The sequence below is a fragment of the Filicampus tigris genome, chromosome 2, assembly GCF_054856515.1.
Source record: "Filicampus tigris isolate MCC_2025a chromosome 2, RoL_Ftig_1.0, whole genome shotgun sequence".
Lineage (NCBI taxonomy): Eukaryota > Metazoa > Chordata > Actinopteri > Syngnathiformes > Syngnathidae > Filicampus > Filicampus tigris.
Window position 1 is genome coordinate 11,923,156 of NC_141218.1, and position 19,473 is coordinate 11,942,628.

General features: G+C 39.4%; 1 protein-coding gene across 4 annotated transcripts in view; it reads left to right on the forward strand.

Moving 5' to 3' along the window:
• LOC147151401 (uncharacterized) overlaps window positions 1-19,473 on the forward strand; it is a 144,444-nt gene that overhangs the window by 90,921 nt on the left and 34,050 nt on the right. For 2 of the 4 annotated variants that reach the window (XR_015084783.1, XR_015084790.1), the window contains 3 exons: window positions 2,290-2,363; window positions 2,513-2,562; window positions 8,499-9,523. The exons of 1 other annotated variant lie outside the window; for it this stretch is intronic. Coding sequence is in view for 1 of the 3 variants with exons in the window: in XM_086022625.1 (XP_085878751.1) it covers window positions 2,290-2,329 (40 nt within the window). In the remaining 2 variants the exon portion in view is untranslated. Of the gene's footprint in view, window positions 1-2,289; window positions 2,364-2,512; window positions 2,622-8,498; window positions 9,524-19,473 lie in introns of those variants that run through there. One more of the 4 variants, XM_086022625.1, reaches the window with a different exon arrangement.

Below are 19,473 nucleotides of genomic sequence, written 5' to 3' on the forward strand. Positions count from 1 at the left end.
ATATATAATTAGCTTTGAAGATTCTCACTTCTCCGAAATGAACCTCAGATGGCCGCTTCAAACTAGAATGATAGCTCATGCATGGGTACTTGAGACTTTTTTGTGGATCTACTCATGATAGACATGCACACCAAATTTCAGATTGCTCAGAAAACTGCCTTCAAGGGCTGATTTTTTTTTTAAGGTGGCCTGGAAATACCCAAAATGACTCTCTCTAAATGACAGGCCTATTTTAAAACTAAATGACTCTTTATGTCTTTTCTGGCATAGTTTCTTGAGTCTTTTTTGTGGGTCTACTCATGGCTACCAAATGTCTTGTTCCTCAGTAAAAGTAGCTTCAGGGCTGGATTTTCAAAACTCGAGCTTGATGTGTACTGTGTACTAGTATCAGTTTACAGCGCCGGTTCGCAGGATTCAACCGCTGCTTTTGTTCGTCTTTCTGAGCTGTTGACAAATACCAAGAGAGCAGGCAGAGAGGGCTGCGTAGGGATTAAAAATTGGATTAAGCAGGTGTCAAGTGCACATGGCGTCGCATTAAACCCCGTCAAGTGTCGGCTTTGAAATACAAACACCTTTGGGCTTCAAGCCATCCGCACCGCATCATTCAAAAGATGCTTCGTCAAAGGACGACACCAAAGCGTGCTATGTGTGCAGCGAGTGTGTCGCACATGTGTTTCGGCAACACCTGAAGTCCGGCTTTCATGTCAAATGTGAAATATGTGCAACAGCTGATCGAAGGCAACGCTGCCAGCATTTGCTACAAACATGCCAAGTAGCAACATGGATGTTCATGCTTCATTATACGATACGTTGAAGAATACACTGTTCGTTTGCCTTTTGTTTGCAGATCATATAAGATGACTGGACAAGTTAAGTGCATACAAAGGGGTGTAACGGTATGCGAGGAATGCTCATTCCTTGGTACCTGCGGTTTTAAAGTCACGGTTTGGTTCATATTCGGTAACAAAAACAAAATTTAAACCATACAAGTGCAGAGTCAGGAAAAATGAAAGAAAAGGGACAAAAATAAACCAAAAATGGGGCAGAAAATGAAATATGCAACAAAAAAAGAAAGCAAATGCGACAAAAAAGATGAAAATGTCGCAAAAATGGCAAAAAAATATGGTGAAAAAGAAAAAAAAAATGCAACCGCAAAGTTCAAATAAAATTTAAACCAAAAATTCCCAAAAATTATTTTATGTTCATTTATTGATTTCACTTGTATTATGGCTATTTTGTTGTTTGTATGTGAAGTCCTTTGTTACAGCTCTAGCTGTTGTGAAATGCGCTATACAAGTAAAATTATATTGTATTATATTGTATTGTATATCACTTAGTACAATTTAGCCACTTCCTTGTGTCATTTTCTGGTAAAAGATTTATTCAACATCTCCTTTTTTTTTCTTTTTAACTCAAACATTACAACAACTGACTGGAAGTCTTGAGACATAATATCCCTTTACCCATTCAAAATTCGTTTTCAAAGTGTTTTTTTCTTCTCTCTATCAATTGATCGCAGCCGCCAGGCAATTTGTAGCACATGCGGGAGCTTTTATGTAAATATTCAACTGTTTTACATTTCAATTGCCATCGCAGGAAAGATGGCAAACAGTGAGCTCATTGAGTCTATCAGGAATACGTTATCCCTTCTTTCGTGTCACTTCTTGATTCTTCATTTGCAGTTGTAAGGATTTATATTATGCTTTGCAGACACGTAGGCCTACAGTGTGAAATTAAGACACAAAAAGCCATCTTGTCACCTCCCATTCTTTTTATCTTGGTTAAAAAAAAACTAAATGTGATGTCATGGCAACGTTTTGAAAAGAAAAATCAAAATGTTACCAACATCAGCCATTTTGTGTCAGTAATTTGTGTTTTTTGGTTGTAGACAAAAAATCTGACCACATGCTGACATTTGATTTCTAAACAGATGTTGCTTCAGGATATCTTGTCGTAATAAAAATCCAAATAATCCTTTATTGAAAATTTCTAATATATCAACCCGACACAAAAGCTTATGAGTAATTGCCATCACATCCACGACACGCTGTGAGAAGCAGACATGCCGCTTGTTGCATGTTACTTCCATCACTACATAATGTCGTCCCATGCCAGGAAGCCAATCCAATTTGAAAGCGACACCACTGGATTTGGATACATGCGGCGCTCCGTGAGGATCGCTTTCCGTTGCGTTGATGACAACCTGTTTACAACATCAGCATATGTTCAATCATTTGATGATGATGTTGATTTCCTGTTCTTTGCTTTAAAATGTGTTTGGTCTGAAAGGGCTCAAAGATCACCTCGCTGCGGGACTCCAGTTACATGACTTGACTGGAGTCAGACTTCAAGGGGAACTCAAGGTAAAAATTGGGCCCCCACTTGTCTTATTCTGTTTAATAATGTATTAGTGGAAAAATAATTAATCAGATTAATCTGTTGTCATCAATCTCGGGGCGCTGCCATTTTGTCCTGCTCTACCATCTGCTGCTGATTGAAATTGATGTCAAAGTGGCCTCGGGCTCGCATTGAAAATGTCACATGATCAAACCCAGAAAACAGGTGAGCTGTGACTCAAACAACTATTTATCTTACGTTGGGCACTTTCAGTACTGTTCCTTAAACTGAGCCGCTAGCCGTTACCAACAGCTAGCCAGCGACCGTGACCAGCTGGGAACTTTCTCTGCCTCATCTGTCGGTCCTCTACTTTAATAGTCCATCATCAGAGATGTCAACTGTTACGTATTGTCCGTATTTTGTTATGGAAATCACTGAACGCGAGCTTGTTACGCATGTAACACTGATTATTCCGGGTATGTAATAAAAATTATGGGTCACATTGGTCAAACTATTCAAAAACAGGCAAAAATGCTTAGTAGATGTTTGCGATATATATATTTAACAACACGCCGGTCCGCACCAGTAAAGTTGTGCTCACACATGCGCAGTGGAAGCTAGCGGACGAGTCTGACGTTAGCCTAAAGCTAAAGTTAACAACTAACCCTGATCCCCGTTAAGCCGTAACAGAAATTCAGGTCCAGAAATTAAAAACCCTACCACAGTTTGTCTTGAGCCACAGGTACTTCTACTCAACTGAGCTCGTTTACCTGGCGGTTGAGTAGAAGCACCTGTGGCTAAAGCCAAACTGTGGAAGGGTTTTTACTTTCTGGACCTGGATTTCCCATCTCTGATTAGACAACAACTGTGTGCTTACGAGAACCGTATTCATCATAGAATAAACAAAATGCCATGGCACTTTACGACACTGCATCGTTATGAGTATCACTGTCGTGATACTCATCGTAGTACGCCGGCTTGTTGAACCATAGATGATATTTGCATTCTTTTCTTTGTTTGTTGAATTACTTTAGGTTGGCAGGTCTGCATCATCAAGGTTTTTTTTTAGTTATATTTGACTGAAAAATTTGTCAATGTGAATTTGCGAATCGGCAGAAGTTCCCTGTACTAGTAACGTCAAGGCGAGTTACTCTCCATGTCATTCGTGGGTCACTGGGATGTTAGTCTCCTAATGATAATAGCAATGCAATGTGCACAGGTGCTGTCATAAAACAGGATAAATGGCAGCAGTAAAAAAGAAAGGCAAGAAACACATTATGAATATGTCCGTATGTCTGCTGGTAAATGATGTGTCATAATGGGATAAACATGAGCTGTTTTCACACACACACACACATGCTCACACACATCTTGATTCAAAAACAAGCTGTCACTTTCAACCTCCCTTGCAGAGGTCACTCTGTCTGGATCACGCCATTTTGCTTTTCGCACCTGCAATTTATTTTATACATAGTTTTGAGAAATCTTCCCACTTTCTCGTTACTCAGAGGCAAAGCAGGGGTGGGATTTAGCCAGCGAACCTAAGGGGGGGTTGATGTATGATCACATGTAAAATAAAAACACCTGCAGAGCAAGCAACGTGTTTTTTTTATGTCATTGATCACGTTAAAAGAACACGTTTTTTCCGCCCATAACATCCTTGCTTGATTATACGTCGGATGCGAGTCACAGCTCCAAGGCCGTGCGGCACCTCCTTGGCCGTGAATGTGAGGATCCTGTTCTACACGTCTCCTGCTATGAGGAGCGCTGTAATGTAGCAATATGTTTAGCGTTGGGATTGGAGTTGCATAGAACGGCACTGTGTCATACTGAGAGCTGTTTCTAATAAGGTGAACCCTCGCCAGTTGAATGCGAATCAGCCACAGCAAGGGCTATGTTTTCATTATTTTTTTCAAGTATGGAATAACAAAAAAATGAACTTACAAGGAGATACATTTTTAAATTCATATTCATTTTTTCTGTATGTGAAAAGAGAAACATATTTATACATGTTTTTAGTGTTCATTAATTCCTTTTTCATGATACATAAAATTTTGATGCAACATTTTACGATTGCCGATGTTGTTATCCAAACAGCTTTCAATGCTACAAGAGACACATATTAAAAGCAATTAAAAAAAAGAGCGAGGGAATGCAACAAAAGGAATACATTTTAAGCCCCCAAAAATGACAGAAATCCCCCAAAAAGTCACACAAATGCAAAAATTAACAAAATAACCCAAAAGAATAGACTGCAGCAAAAAGGGAAAAAAATTATAGGATAAAATATGACAAAAATAAATTAAAAAAAATAATAATAAAAAATAAATAAAAATAATATTTTCTGACCCAAAAGTACGAAAAAAGAAACAAATTAACAAAATGTGAAACAAAACAAAAACAAGTATTTCAACAAAAAATAATACATTTTAAAAAATGACAAAGGAAACAATGTGGAAAAAAATGGCAACAAACACATTTAGACCCGAAAAAAATAAATAAAATAAAATGTCGTGAAAAGTGCCCCCCCCCAAAAAAAAATTGGACAAAAATAACCAAACCACAATAAAGAAAATGCAAAGAAAGAAAGAAAGAAGAAAGAAATAAATTCAATAAATAAATAATACATTGCAACAGAAAGTAAAAAAAAAAAATACAATCAACTTATGAAAAAAAAAAAAAACACCACAAAAATTACAAAAACAACCATAAAAAATCCCCCTAAATAGAAAAAACAAAAAGCAACAAAAGAACCTGCCAAAACAAGATGTTTTTGAACTTAAAATTCAGGCTCTGACAATTGTGGAAAAGGAAGTGGCCAATTTGTTGTGTGTTTTCTCCTGGATAGCAAGCAGTGCTTCCCGCAGGAACTCAGTCAGCATTGTGAGTGCAAAATCCCAGCACAACACTCCACCTCGTCGTAACCCAATCGTCTCCCTCTGGGAAATCTTCTCGCGTCCTCGCCATCACACTGGTCGTTGGCGCCAATTCAATTGCGTTGCATTAGCTGAAGAGGAAGTGCGTCTCTACTCGTCAATCCAAAAAACAGCCGCGCCACTCCAAGTCTTGAGTGGGTTTTTGTTTTGCGGATTTTCTCATTGCACATACAGGTTGGGCTGTGCATTGACTTTGCATGCGTGGCTGCGAATACCTGCGAACAGTGAAAATCTGCATATAATTGACACCCATTATAGACGTATTGTGGGGAAATTAAAAAAAAAAAATTGTTAACCCCTAAAATTCTTGAAGAAAGTGTGGCACTCTCTAATATTCAGTAATGAATTCAAAATATGTTTTTCCGTCGCACTTTTTGCATCAATTCAATGGACATTTTGCTGCTTCTTGTGTACACACCTTGACCACCTGGGGGCACAATACAGACATACAGATATATAAAGTGACGGTCACAGCTCCTTAGTAAATCAAAGTAATATTAGGTAAATAGATATTTAATTAATTCCATTAGTGAAATTAGATTGTTCCAGCAGCGATATTCACAATTATACCGATATTAGGAGCACCCATAAAGTCAAAACAAAAAAGCCATTCTTTATAGAGAATAAATAATATAAATCTGTGAATATAGTTATATTATGTATCTACATGTGTTGCTGCACCACTTGTCTTCAAATATTCATTGCTTTTAGAGTTAGGATACCACAACACTGTCATTTTGCCTTGTTTGTTAGGATTAAGCTCAGCAGACTTTCAGTTAAACATCCAAAACAAGAACAAAATGCTCTAAAAGTACATGCTTTAAATATTTGGACCAATATTTCTAAACGTGTTCCTTTTCTTCAATTTTTTTTCTGAATACATTTGAACCATTGTGTGTTTCTTTCTCAAATCCACATTTTCCCGTTCTTCATTAATATTGTTTTTGTGCAGCAGTGACAGTCGTTTCCAGTTACTGATGTTGTCATCCAAACACCCCCCCACCCCCTAAGCAAAATAAATTCAGGGACACAAAAAGCCACACAATGGCAAACGAAACAATTGTTTCCGTGTGTTTTTATTAAGCGGGTCCTCAAACAGTAAACTTGTTTTCATTGCTTTTTGGTTAAATATGCGGTTTTGGCATTTCCTAACATTGTGCTGCGCACTAAACAAGACACTGAAATAGAGAGGAATGTACTCAAGGACAAGTCACACTTTCGTTTATTTATTTATTTTTAATGTGCACATTCCATTTCTTGTGGAGGCTTTGCATAATTTGACAGTCAGATGTGATTATGTGGGGAAAACGAACATTTCATCTCTGAACTTGAAAGAGTTAATTCTCCTTTTCACCCCGTCTCATGCAAATTGCCAGGTATAAATCTAAATCCAGACTTTTATATGAAAGTGTGTCACTCATATATCTCCTCACTGCAGACGGTTGAGTGAGTTCCTTGATAGACGGGCGACAGTCTGGACTGCTTTTTCTAAATGCTCGCCAGGTAAAAGAACTGTATATATTAAAAAAAAAAAAAAAAAAAACTTGAGTTGACAAAGATTAAAGTCAAAAGTTGTGCTTCTGTGGGATGTCTGGTTATATAAAGCTGCTCTTTGGAGGACATTTTTCAATTCACTTTTCAGTCTGTAGTCTCGCAGTAAAGAAAGCAATCTTTTAAGGTTTTTTGTACGTTTACTTTTAAAAGAATGTAGTGTTCTTTTTTCCACAAAAACATTGACTTAAAACTACTATCAGTATTAAAGATAAAAAAGTAATGATCTTTTTTCTTTTTTGCCAGATAATTTCTTGTACTCATTAACTGTGTTTTTGTAAACAAGCTTATCTTGATGCAACATTTCCCTATTATCAATGTTGACATTCAAACATTTTTCAAAAGTTAACCTAATAGTGGAAGAAAAAAAAGAGAGAATATAAGGGAGAAAATCCAACAGCAAAAAGTAAAATAAAGGTATGACAAAAAAGGCAACAAAAAGTAAATAAATAGATCCAAACATTGGACAAAAATGCAACCAACAGTAAATGAATGCTTAAACAACTAAAAGGTGACAAAAAAGACAAATGCAACAAAAAGAAATCGGATTTCAAAAAGATGAAAATAAAGATACACAAAAAAATGCAAAAAATGGGACAAAAAATATGAAAGAACGGTGGGGGAAAACAAAAATATATAAATGGGACAAAAAAGGGGCAATAATGATATGACAAAAAGAAAAAATGCAACAAAAAAGAAAGACATTGAATGAAAAATACAATAAGACTATGACAAAAAGAAACATATGAAAAGCAAAAAAGCAACAACAGAAATGGGCAAAAAAAATGCCCACTAACCCTAACCCTAACCCCAAAGACAACAAAAACAAGAACATCATAGTTAATTAAAGACAAAAAAAGACAAAAACACTACAACAAAATGCCTTATAAAAGAAAAAAATATACCAACAAAAACATTTTTAAAAAGACATTAAAAAAATACAAAGCTAAATTATTTTTCAGAGTCAATTTAAAGTGTTCATGAATGAATAAAATGCTACTCAAGTAATTTTCACAGTTTTTAATAACATTCAGAAGTTCAAAAATAAAAAGTGAGCAACAAATAGCTATTGTTGGAGACTTGTGGAGCGAGTAGTTGGGCCTGTGGGTTGAATTGTTAGCAACATACATTGATTGGCCTCAATGGGTAATGTTGTCGGACGTCAGTGCCTCGCAGCGTTTGTCGGCGCTCTCCAAATGACTTCCATGTTTTGACTTCTTCCTCTCACTTAAAGGAAGTAAAGCAAACTAAAGGGTGATTATAAGCCAGTCAAAGACAGTTGAGCTCATTAGATAACAGGAGTCACTCTGTTTTTATAGGCTCGATTCTCTGCGGGGGTCTCACAGCTGAGTCTGCTAACAATATCAAACAGACGTTTTTTCGTTTCCAGCTGAGGTGTTGGCCTGTTTTCCCAAAACACGACCAGGATGGAACCTTGTCGTGACGACGATGACATCATCCAAGCTGCGTGTTCGTTTTTTATTGTTTTTTTTTTTATTTCCGTGTTTTCCAATAAAGCTGACTTGTTCAGACTTGAAAACCAAACCGGATAGGAAGCCAATCATTGAAAATGATATATTGTAAGCACGGTGTTTAGCGGATTGCACGTCTGTCCCACAGTTTTGGTATTCATAGTTTGAATCCTCCTTTTTTTTTTTTCTTTTTTTGTATCAGCTCATTGAGGTTCGGATACGTGCCTGACGTCGGGCCACCATTGGCTTCATTTATTGTAACAAGACGGAAATGTCGACGAGGGGGCTTGTCCAGATCACCCCCCCAACACCCTCCTGCCCCGGCAGGCAACGTGTGTGGAACGTGACCACCTCAGCGGCCCGCCATCTTGATGGATTGCCACCATTGCCTCTTGAGTATTTCGTGTCATAGGCTAGGTTCACACCGTAGGCAAACGCGACCCACATCGGGATCCATATCTTATTGGGACAAAAGTCTATCATCCCAGCCCTAGTCATTACTGTAGTTCATCAATTAGTTGTTGACTGACTGTTGGTGATAACATACTGTAATAGTGACTTGTTGGAGGCTGTCAAGCTAGCTCTTTAGTAAAATATACAGTAGGTGGCTAACTTGTTAGTTAGCTATTTAGTGAGCAATTCATAAATAGCAATATTGTTACAGACAAAGGTTTGTTATTTTGTTCATAGTTATTTAGTTAGAGGCTAACAAGCTCTCTCTTCAGTAAAATATAGCAAGTTAGTGATTTGTAGTTAGCTGGTTAGCAAACTATAGTCCTGTAGTTAGTAAGTCAATCAGTTAGTTAATATTAGATAGCAAAGTTATTTGTGGCAACCCGGTGTTTAGCAAGATATATTGTAACTAACTAGCTAACTAGATAGAACTAACTGCATTTGATTCTTTGGCAGGCTAGTTACATACATGGCAAAATACTGTATTGTGTTATGATCTGTCTTGGTTGGTTTTGGTTTCCAATTTAGTTTCTTGTTTTCCTTGTGTTCCATTTGTCTGTTTGTCTCGTTAGGTCATTGGGTCCACCTGTCCTTGTTATCCCAGTCCCTAGTGTTAGCCAATCAGAGCCCTCCAACCCTTTGCGTCTTTTCCAGGTGTTCTGATGTTGTCTCGTCAATTTGTCTGTATTTAGTTTCTATGCTTCTATGCTGATTCCGTGCTTTCTATCAGTCCTCGTTGGTTCATTGTCAGTTGTCATGTCAATCTTGCTATCAAAATCCTTGCGTTTGTTTAGTTTCTTTTGATCCTTGTTGTTTTGGTATATAGTATTATCCCAGTGCTTTGTTTGCCTTTTTGTTTCCTTTAAATTAAATAGTTTTGATTGTACTCTCTTTTGGCCTTCTGCCTTCCAGCGTTTGGGTCCTCCTCCACGCCAACCGGGACAGTATTGCACATATTATATAGAGCAAAAAAACTTGGAAACAGGGCAATGGGCTATTTCTGGGTTTAAATTAGAAGAACATGATTTATACTTACATTTCTTGTTGGGTGTTCTTGGGATTTATTTCATCACACGGCTTGATGGATTAGCGGGATGCTGTGGCTTGGACCAATCAGTGACGTCGACTTAGTTTATTGCCAACAGAAAGCATCATATTTCAAACCAAGGAATGAAAATCATTTTTTTTTTAAATGTAACCATGACGGTTTCTTTTCTTTTCTCTCTTTTTTTTTTTTTTTGCATTGCTGGTTGCCAAAACAGACACGGGAGTCGGTGCATTTGTCCGCCACATCACACATCTGCCCCTCCAATCCCCCCACCCCAACCGTTGCCGCAGACCCTCCGCCAGACATGAGGACACGGCCCGCCTTTGGCTTTGTGACTCCTCCGTGGCACCGTGATGCACCGTGTGGAAAGACTTTGTTGCTCCTGTAGTCACAGCTTGTTGTTGCGCACACATTTTTTGCAGACATTCTGGCAAAAGGCGATATCCATATTGGTTCAATCTAGAATATTCCTCTGTGTGTACTCCTCTGAGCTGTGGAAAAATCACTCCTAAACTGCTTTGTATAATCTTTCCACATGGGATACTAAAACCAAGATAATAGCCAAGAAAAAAAGCTTGTGATAGAAACAGTAGATAGTTGGTCATGGCAGCAAACTGGTGAGTGGCTGTGGCTGATAGTGGTTAATAAACTCACGAACTGACTACAGTTAGTGACAGATACTAGCACTAACAACACAATGTAGTTGGTTCCTGAAAAAAACAAGTGGTGTCTTTGTTTGTACAGTGGGAGCATTTCAACCATTAGCTGTGAATTTCTATGGCAAGCTAGCTAATTAGTTAGCAATAAGGATAGAGAGATAAATAGATGGATGGGATACTGTAGGTAGGTAAGAACATGTCATTGTCTTCCATTAGTCAGTTTCTTTTACTTGTGCATAGGCATAGGTACACTATAGCTCAACTTTTGGCAGCCTATCCAATCCAAACACATGCCCATGTTAAGTGCAATGGAAGAAAGGTGAACAGGTCAGCGCCATCCATCCTCTGATGTGATTAATGGAAATTTCCTGGCGATGTGACTTAGATGGAATCTTTTATTCAGACAGAAGTGCAAAGCCTGTTTTATCATCTCGCTAGGAGGCCTTGAGCCCGACCTTTCTATGATACTTTTCAGTCGATGTTCATGAATTCTTACCCGTCGCAAGCAGTTTGACAATATGAAGAACTCGCTGTTGGAAAATAATGATAGTAAATGTCACAGGGAAACACATGGAAAAAAAAGAGGATAATTTGGTGAAATGCTGTGGTTTGGAGGCGGTATAGGGTTGTATGATTCCTTCCCACGGACCGGTCACGGTGCTCAAGCGTGCTTTTTTGGGCCCTCACATTCCACATTCCGGCACAATTTGTTCACTCATCCATTTCAAATGATAGAACTTGGCCGAGTCCCGGCTGTTGACGCTAATTCCATGCCGTGAATCACAGAAACGTGCCGGCTCGCTGGCAGTTTAAGTCACCATCAAAATGTTACCTTCGGTTTACTGGAGCACTTGACAGTTGACACTTGCTATAGTGCGAATACATTTATACATGCTTATACATATGCAATAGATACAAATGAGACATTTCGTTTGTATGTTTGTTCTTTAGTTAGTTAATTAGTATGTAGTAGCAAATTAGTTAGTGGCTACCAAGGTAGCTCATTGGTAACGTTGAACTGGCTAGATAATGTCACAGATTGTGAGCTGATTATTTAGTTATATAATTACTGTAGTTAATTAGTTAGTTAGTTAGTTAGCTAGTTAGTTATGTGGCTATCCATATATGGTAACTTTGTGGTAGACTGAGTGATTTGGCCATATACTGTATAGGTACATAGGATAGTTGATCAAAAACCTCAAATTGCAGAGCGGTTGTGTCTGCTAGTGGCTAACAAGGTAACTAGTTATTTATTGACGTCTCTCTAGCTGACCATAAAACATCAACATTAGTTTTAGTGACGCACATGGTAGTTGACGCAGGCTATAGCACGTATTTCTCCAGCATGGAGTGCGTGTCAAAAGCAGCTGGTTTGTGTCAACGGGTCTCGGCGACCAATTATTTATGGAGGATCAGCGCATGCATTAAGCGGGACATGTCTTGATATTTGGGATATCCGGACCTGGGGAGACGAAGATCCGAGGGCATATGTCAGGTTTCGATACGGGAATCCTGATAAATTATTCTCGAATGTGCCGGATGTCTCCCGCGGACCAAATCTAAATGAAGGAATTTCCACACCACACTTTTCTTGGTGCTCCTTCCCACCAGTGGAAACTTCACCTCATGCAAAGATAAGAATGGGGGAAGGGATGGTGAAGGGGGGTGACACACAGATGGAATACATTATGAGTACCAGGCATCCTCACTGGAAACCAACTATCCCAAGAAGAAAAGAGGGGAAAAAACATTTTCACATTATTTGTTATCCAAAACAATGTGGAGACTCGTATGAAATCATGTTTGTGATACTTACTTTCGTATTCAATACAATTTTCCTTCAAAAGTTAATTTGTTCCATAGAGCTCATTGAACCCTATATAGCTAAATAGTGATATAGAGAGCAATATCAACTCAGTGTCATAGCAGTCGGTCAGCTTTCAAGCGATAGATAGCAATATTCACATAGATTAGTTAATGGCTTGCAAGTGAGTCATATTGTCCAGGCAGGCAGTTATCAAGGGGAGCGTTGGGAAAGTCAAATCTGACGCCCGTGCACTACTCAGAGAGTGTTTGGATGAAGCAGAGCATGCTGTCCCCTGTTAATTTATGAATACAACCTATGTTCTAAATCAATCAGCAGCTCATGCTTGATGCGCTGGCACAACATGTCACCATCTGGAGCACCAAGAGCAGGGGTCACCAAGTCCTGTCCTCAAGGGCGCCTATCCTGCATGTTTTCCATCCCTCCCCGCTGCAACACACCTGATTGAAATGATTAGCTCATCAGCAAGCTTTTCAGAAGCCTGATAACGATACAGATCGTTGCAGCAGGTGTGTTGCAGCAGGGAGGAATAGAAAACAATACAGGATAGGTGCCCTTGAGGACCGGACATGGTGACCCCTGACCTAGAGCGTGCACCAGCACTCTTTTGTTTTTGGTGAACTCTGAATAACTGAATGGCACATTTAAACAACGCTCAGAGTTGAACCAGTGTACGGTCAGAGCATATTTCTGAATGTGTACTAGAAAAACAATTCATTTGTATGTTAACCATATATTGTCACTTTGTAATTATCAGAGCTGGGCATCGGCCGTCCGTCCCTAGGTGTCCGTCCTGCATATTCAATCGACCCACGTAGTCCCAGTCGGTCGGAGTCAGCCAACCGTCGTCGAGAACGGACTTAACCGATACCGCGTCACATGCAGGTCCAGCACTCCTGACACGTGGTCGAGCAAGGAAACAATAAAATATAAAAGGGTGTGGTGTACCTTGCCGTCCCACAGACGCAATGACATGAGTCCCATATTCTTTTTATTTCACCGATGACAACGTGTATGTATGTGTGTGAGTTGTTTTTGTTGGATATATTTAGTTTGTTTGGCAGCGTGTCTGCTCGTGCGGCGCCTGCGTGTGACATGAAGATTACGCTCTCAACAGCGATTGGCTGTCGCCAGCGACGGGCCGGGACCACGTGGGTCGATTGAATATGTAGGACGGAATCCCGGGGACGTAGGGCCAATGCCCAGCTAGATAAGTCGAGTTTATCATTTTTTGTAGCTAGCTGGCAATAAATTCGGTGACCAGACATCCCGGTTTTACCAGGACAGTCCTGGTTTTGAGCCTTGTGTCCCAAGTCTCAGCGGATTTCGCCAGCCGCATTGTTTTGTCCCACTTTTCTAGTCTCGTCTCGTCTCGGCATCCCGTTTTTTGGGGTTTTTTTTCCAGTCAGTAAGCCAATTGTTTGGGCCATGTGTATGTCAATCACACAATTGTCATAGCAATTCATACGGCAAACCAATTAAAAACGAGTTTAACTGTTAAATGTCTTCCCATTTCATGTTCATATTTGTGTCATATTGGAACGAGAACTACTTCGTACTGCGTGTCAAAGAATCATGGCAAATGTAATCAGTAACCAACGGGAGCTACGAGATTCCAATGTTACAATGTGGGACTACGAGGTTCTGTTGTGCCAAGCAAAAAAAGGTTGAGTAATGGTGAGTGCATTGACTTTTATGGCGCTTTTGAAATGTCAACCAAGATAGCATTTAGAATTAGCTGAAGTAATAACGCAACCACGATCAACAGATTGACTAGCGATTCAATTTGTTATAAGTAGTTCCTGTTGAGAATTTATTGTTTATTTGATTTTCAGCAAAATTTGAGTGTCCCGGTTTTTAATTTCAAAAATCTGGTCTCACTAAATCCCATTCACGTCATAGTAAGTAACAGCAAGCAGTGTCCAGTCCTCCATAGCACTTATATGACTGAGCGTCTTCATTTTGTCCATTTTATTTCCTCACAGAGAGTCTCGAAGTGCGACTCTCAGCGTCCGTCATAATTCATTCCCTGTTTTCCTTGAACTGAACTCCTGAACCTGTCAGCAAATCCCCCACCTCCATGTCCTCTGTGTTTCCACACTTGGTCCAGTAGTTCTCCAGATGTACCCACGAGGCACCAGGAGAGGAAACGCACCAGCCCAACAGTAATGACGAGGAAGCGTGCGTGGGCGCAGCAAGCGCTCTGGTGTGGCAGGGCGCATATTTCGCTGCCTTTTTACGACCCCACGGCAACCGTTGTCGGTGATGGCGTCGGCAGCTTCATTTACTCACAAGAGAGCCTCTCAAATGTGTGATAGGAAACGCTCACTCTGCTTTTATGTGGCGAGACGTTCAAGTGAGGCCGAAAACCTTCTGTAGAGTCATGTTGATCGCTTCAGTCTTTCAACACTCCTTGAAACAATCTTCGTAGCTTGCGGTAAATCACAAAAAAATAAGTTAATAATACCGTAAATTCTTGTTGATTCTCATGTCAGTTTTAGTGAGCAATGTTATATACCATGTATACCACAGATGACATACATACAGTACAAGTCCATGTCAGTTAAGATTAACAAAAAAATAACTACTCATTAGTCCCCCTAGTCAGAGACTGAGTAAATAGTTTGGGACACAACTTGTATATTTGGTAATATTTTTATTTGATTATTTACAAAAATAAATTAATCAAATATTTAGATAGAGATGAATGGGGGAAAAATACATTTCAATGAGACAATTTTACTGGGTAAAAAAATCGTCTAAATTAATATAACAAATATCACAGTCTAAAGGCAGTGAGTTAGTAGAAGTGAACATTTTCAAGTAGCTGCAAGCACGAATTTGACAGGTTAGAGTTGCCATATGCTTTTGAGTGCTGTTCAAATTTGATATGAAATCTTGAAATTATTTTAGTTAGCTGGCATTGTATAGACATCTACTTATCCAGTTAGTTAGTCAGTCAGTCAGTCAGTTGGTGTTAAACAATGAGAAGCTAAGTGCTGTAGATATTGTATATAGTACATAAGATACGTTTGATTACTAAAACCAAATTTGTGCCATGAGACATTGAGTAAACGCAGCGATAAATAGTTGATATATTGTAACATGGAAAATGCTTGATGAATTCTTTAGAAATGTGTTTTCAATGGCAGACCATGTTAACCCTCTCAGGCTCAAATTAAGTTTTAGTAATAGCTCAGTAGTACTTCTGAGTAAAAAAATAAATAAATTATATGATACGAATGTTTATTAATTAGGGGATTAGCAATTAGTTGTTGCAAATCTGCAACACCTGCCTGGTGCGGGTTAACAGCCCTAAAAGCCATAGGTTATAGAAGTGCTAGCAGAAAATGTTTTGAGTTCAAATTAAGTCAGAACTACTGGACAATGAATTAGGTAAATAAATGGTTGCTGTATTTGTGAAACAACACGTAGTAACTTAAGCCAACTTTTGTTTTGAGGCAAAACCTCACTGACAAGGGCAAAGGAATGACGCTCTCCCACTTGAAACTGACCATTCCACTTCTGTACATTTCACACAGCACACGTAACCACAGATAAACTGCCACAGTATGACTTTTACACAAAGCACACTCAGTCTGATTTCTCCATCTGGAGGCTTCCTCAAACCCGACAACAATAAACTTTTATTGAGGAACGGGGACAACTTCTGGACGCTGTGATTTCTTTTCTTGGGTGGGCCGGTGGCCTCAAGTAAGTGACGAGCATCACGATGCACAGCTGGAGCTCAGTGTGGACCTCAAACAAAGAGCTTATTGGCTGCTTTGGCAGTGTTGAACCACTTCCTGTTGCCAAAGCTCCTAATTGGAAGCCTGGCTTAGATGTTTTTTACCGTTAGTACATAAAAATATTGGGTACAAAAGTTGAAACCTCCATGGATGGACAATGCTGTATTCAAAACCGTCCATGTTTTTTTTGTATGGGATTTGGCTTTGTGTCCACATGCTACACGCACGCTAATAGGTTTTTCTTAGGAAAACCTGGGCCAGGGTAAAGATTTTCCAAGTCTCAGGTTTCAGCATTCGTATGTTGATGGGAAAACTGGTTTGGCGCTTTGTTAACCTGATGTTGAAATACGGTATGATGTACACACTGGGTATGTGCTTCTAAAGAGGAGTACGGACAGTTAAACAATTACCAAAGTTTGAATTCCAATATGATAATCAGGCTTGACGTCTCTTTATATTGTTGGTCTACCCAAACAATTTGTGTTGTTTTTGATGTTTGTCTTACTACTTACTTTCTTGAGGCTTCTGATTGGCTTAAAGTCCTGACAGTTAGGAGTCAGAACTGTGAAACAGAATTCAAAAGACCATTGCAAAAATGTGAGTTTCACTTTGATATTCAAGAATACCTTTACATCTATGTCCTCGGTCCACACATTATTTTACCTCTTGCTGTGCCGGAAATTATTTTCTTCAGGCTTGTGAAATTAAAGGTTGTAGATGTTGGTCTTGATGATTTTTTTTTTTTGGTGAAACATAGTCAAGTTCCAAAGGCTTTCGCCAATGTGACAGATAACATTTTTCCAAATGTTATCATACTTAAAACCAATTAGCGACTAATCCTCTTGTGACTTTGCAGTCTTGACCCGTTTTCCGTTGTACTGCTGATAACAAAACTGAATGTGAGTCATTTGCTGCGCCACGCCCTCTTAAAGCACCAAACAAAGAGTATGCGACGCCTGTGTCTTATTAAAAAGGGCCTTGGTGAAACTCAACGGTCATGCCTGAGGACCATTTTGATTACTTTTGACACTTAGTGCTGGGAAACCCGATTTTCCATTTCGCAAAAGGGGATTGCCCGACAGGATTATTTCATCACCATTTTGATGGCCGTCTAATCCTGCAGATTTGAGTCTTGGCGCGCCGAGGGTGAACACCAAGACCTCAGCGATCTGCTGGGACTTGTGAGGAGGACAATAGTAATGGCTCTTCAATCGGGGGATTCAAGCACAATAGCAAAAGAGTGAAGTCATTCGAGCCAAGATTACAGACGAGAATCATAGAAATGATTCAAATGAAGGCCACATACTGCAATCATTTATGGGAAAATTATCAAAGTGCAGGCAGTCATGTTGACATGAACATAAGAGCAGGACGACCTTCATGTGAGGCTCTACATATCAGCCCTGACTTCCAGCTGTCAACTATGTCAGTGGAATGAGTTCCATGGAGATGGAGCTGATGGCATGCATCCCTGGGAGAACATTTTTTTATCATCGTGCGGAAAAAAATCACGAAGAATGCAACTGAATTAACGTTTAACATTATTGCATGCTGCGTAGGCGTGGGACAAAACATCAGGTGGAAAATCTCATTTTTACCTCTCACAGTACAGTACTAACTAGCATAATAGTACATTGTCAATATTCTCTGTTGTACCAAACATAATGGACCAAGGAAATATTTTTTTGTTATGATTGATATGATTGATCATCACTTGACCTTGATGAAGAATAAAAATATCACAAAGACAAGATGTGATCGTTAATACTCCTGTGTTATGGAACCACGTGTGCAAAACCTTGGATAATCAATGTTACGAGCAGACACTGAAGGTTACATTTGGTGAGTAACTTTGTCGTTAAGCTTTCATTTCACTCAAAAGTAAAACAGCAAAAGATCTGTACATAGCACATAGCTAACCTTGTTGTCTAGCTAGCTTGCAAATGTGTTACGTTCAGTACATTGGTGAGAAAATTTAGACGAAATAATCATTATTTCTGTATTTATACTTTTTGTGACAGTTTTGTTTGGTGGTGTGCGGTGGGATTTTTCAAATAAAAAATATGTGCCTCGGCTCCAGTGAGGTTTTGGGAACATTGGAGTAGACAAAAGTGTGCCTGTTGATTTTTGATGCATTGCTTATGCCGAGCTTGCATTTATCTGGGTTAGTTTAAGGTTTTGGAAATTATTTTTGAACAAAAAAAATCGTACCATATAACATTGGTAGAGCTTGCATGAACCGCAGTAACCTGACCTCAGTGAGAGATGAAATATGATTTGCCCCCCCCCCCCCCCCCCTTTCCATTTCAAGAGCATCCACGTAGAACCCGTCACTACGGGGGAAAGTACGGGTGTGATTTATGACATCAGCGAGGCTAATACCGCTTCATAAATTCAGCCGTCGACGGTTCTAGTAATTGAACATGTGCTCCGCTAGCGCTACATCAAAATTACATTTGGTAGCAGTTCTAAGAGAAACCTGCAAATAAAATAGTTGAGGTAAAACTTTGGATTCTGGTGGGGATTAATCAATTTTAACACTCGGCTGCTACATTTCAGAGACAAACTGTGTGTTTTGGAAGCAAACAGCATGTCAAAATATTTCACAGAGTCTGAGCTTTTAAAGCTAGTTACCATGCTGCTCTGGAAATGTAACAACACGATGACTTTATGATATTTTAGCATTAAAAAATGGCAGCTTGGCCCCGTACCACAGACACGTACACAACAACGATCGTCGGCTTCTTGTCGCTCATGCATATTTTTCTTGACACGATGGTCCACAGCTGTGTTTCATTTTTGGGCTAAAAAACGAGCTGCAGCAACACGATTTTAGATAAATGTATCTGGTTGTTTCCACAGTTCTTTTTTCGCATGTGGGACCGTGTTCATGGGTCGTCATGGGACAATAATTCTTTACGTACCCGGCCGGCTTGGCCAAAAAGCAAGATCCTGGTGATTCTGATGGAGCTTTTTTCTTCTTTTTTTTTTTTAAATGGATGTTCTTGTAATGAATTACAGTCCTCACCTTCAGCATACGACAATGGTGAAGGTTACGATTAGGGACTAATCAGTGAGTATCCAGGCAGTAAAAACCCGTGTGTGTGAATTGGCCAACGCTTATTTGGCATCACATTCAATACACGCCACTGAAAGGCTCTCTTGGGGTCACATCAGCCAAGCAATGAATTCCCTGTTTGTACAGAAACTACAAAATGCCTAAAAGGAGTTGGAAGCTCTTACAATAATTGCAAGTGTGTGTGTGTGTGTGCGTGTGTGTGTGTGTGTGTGTGGGGGGGGGGGGGTAATTTCCCGTAAGCTAATTTAGCCAGTTGATGCAACTTTAATAACTACTATCCACACTTTGGCTATTCATAGTGCTTGGAAAGGTCTTTTTAACAGGAGATAGAATTTCAACACACTTTATTGTCGCATTATTACTC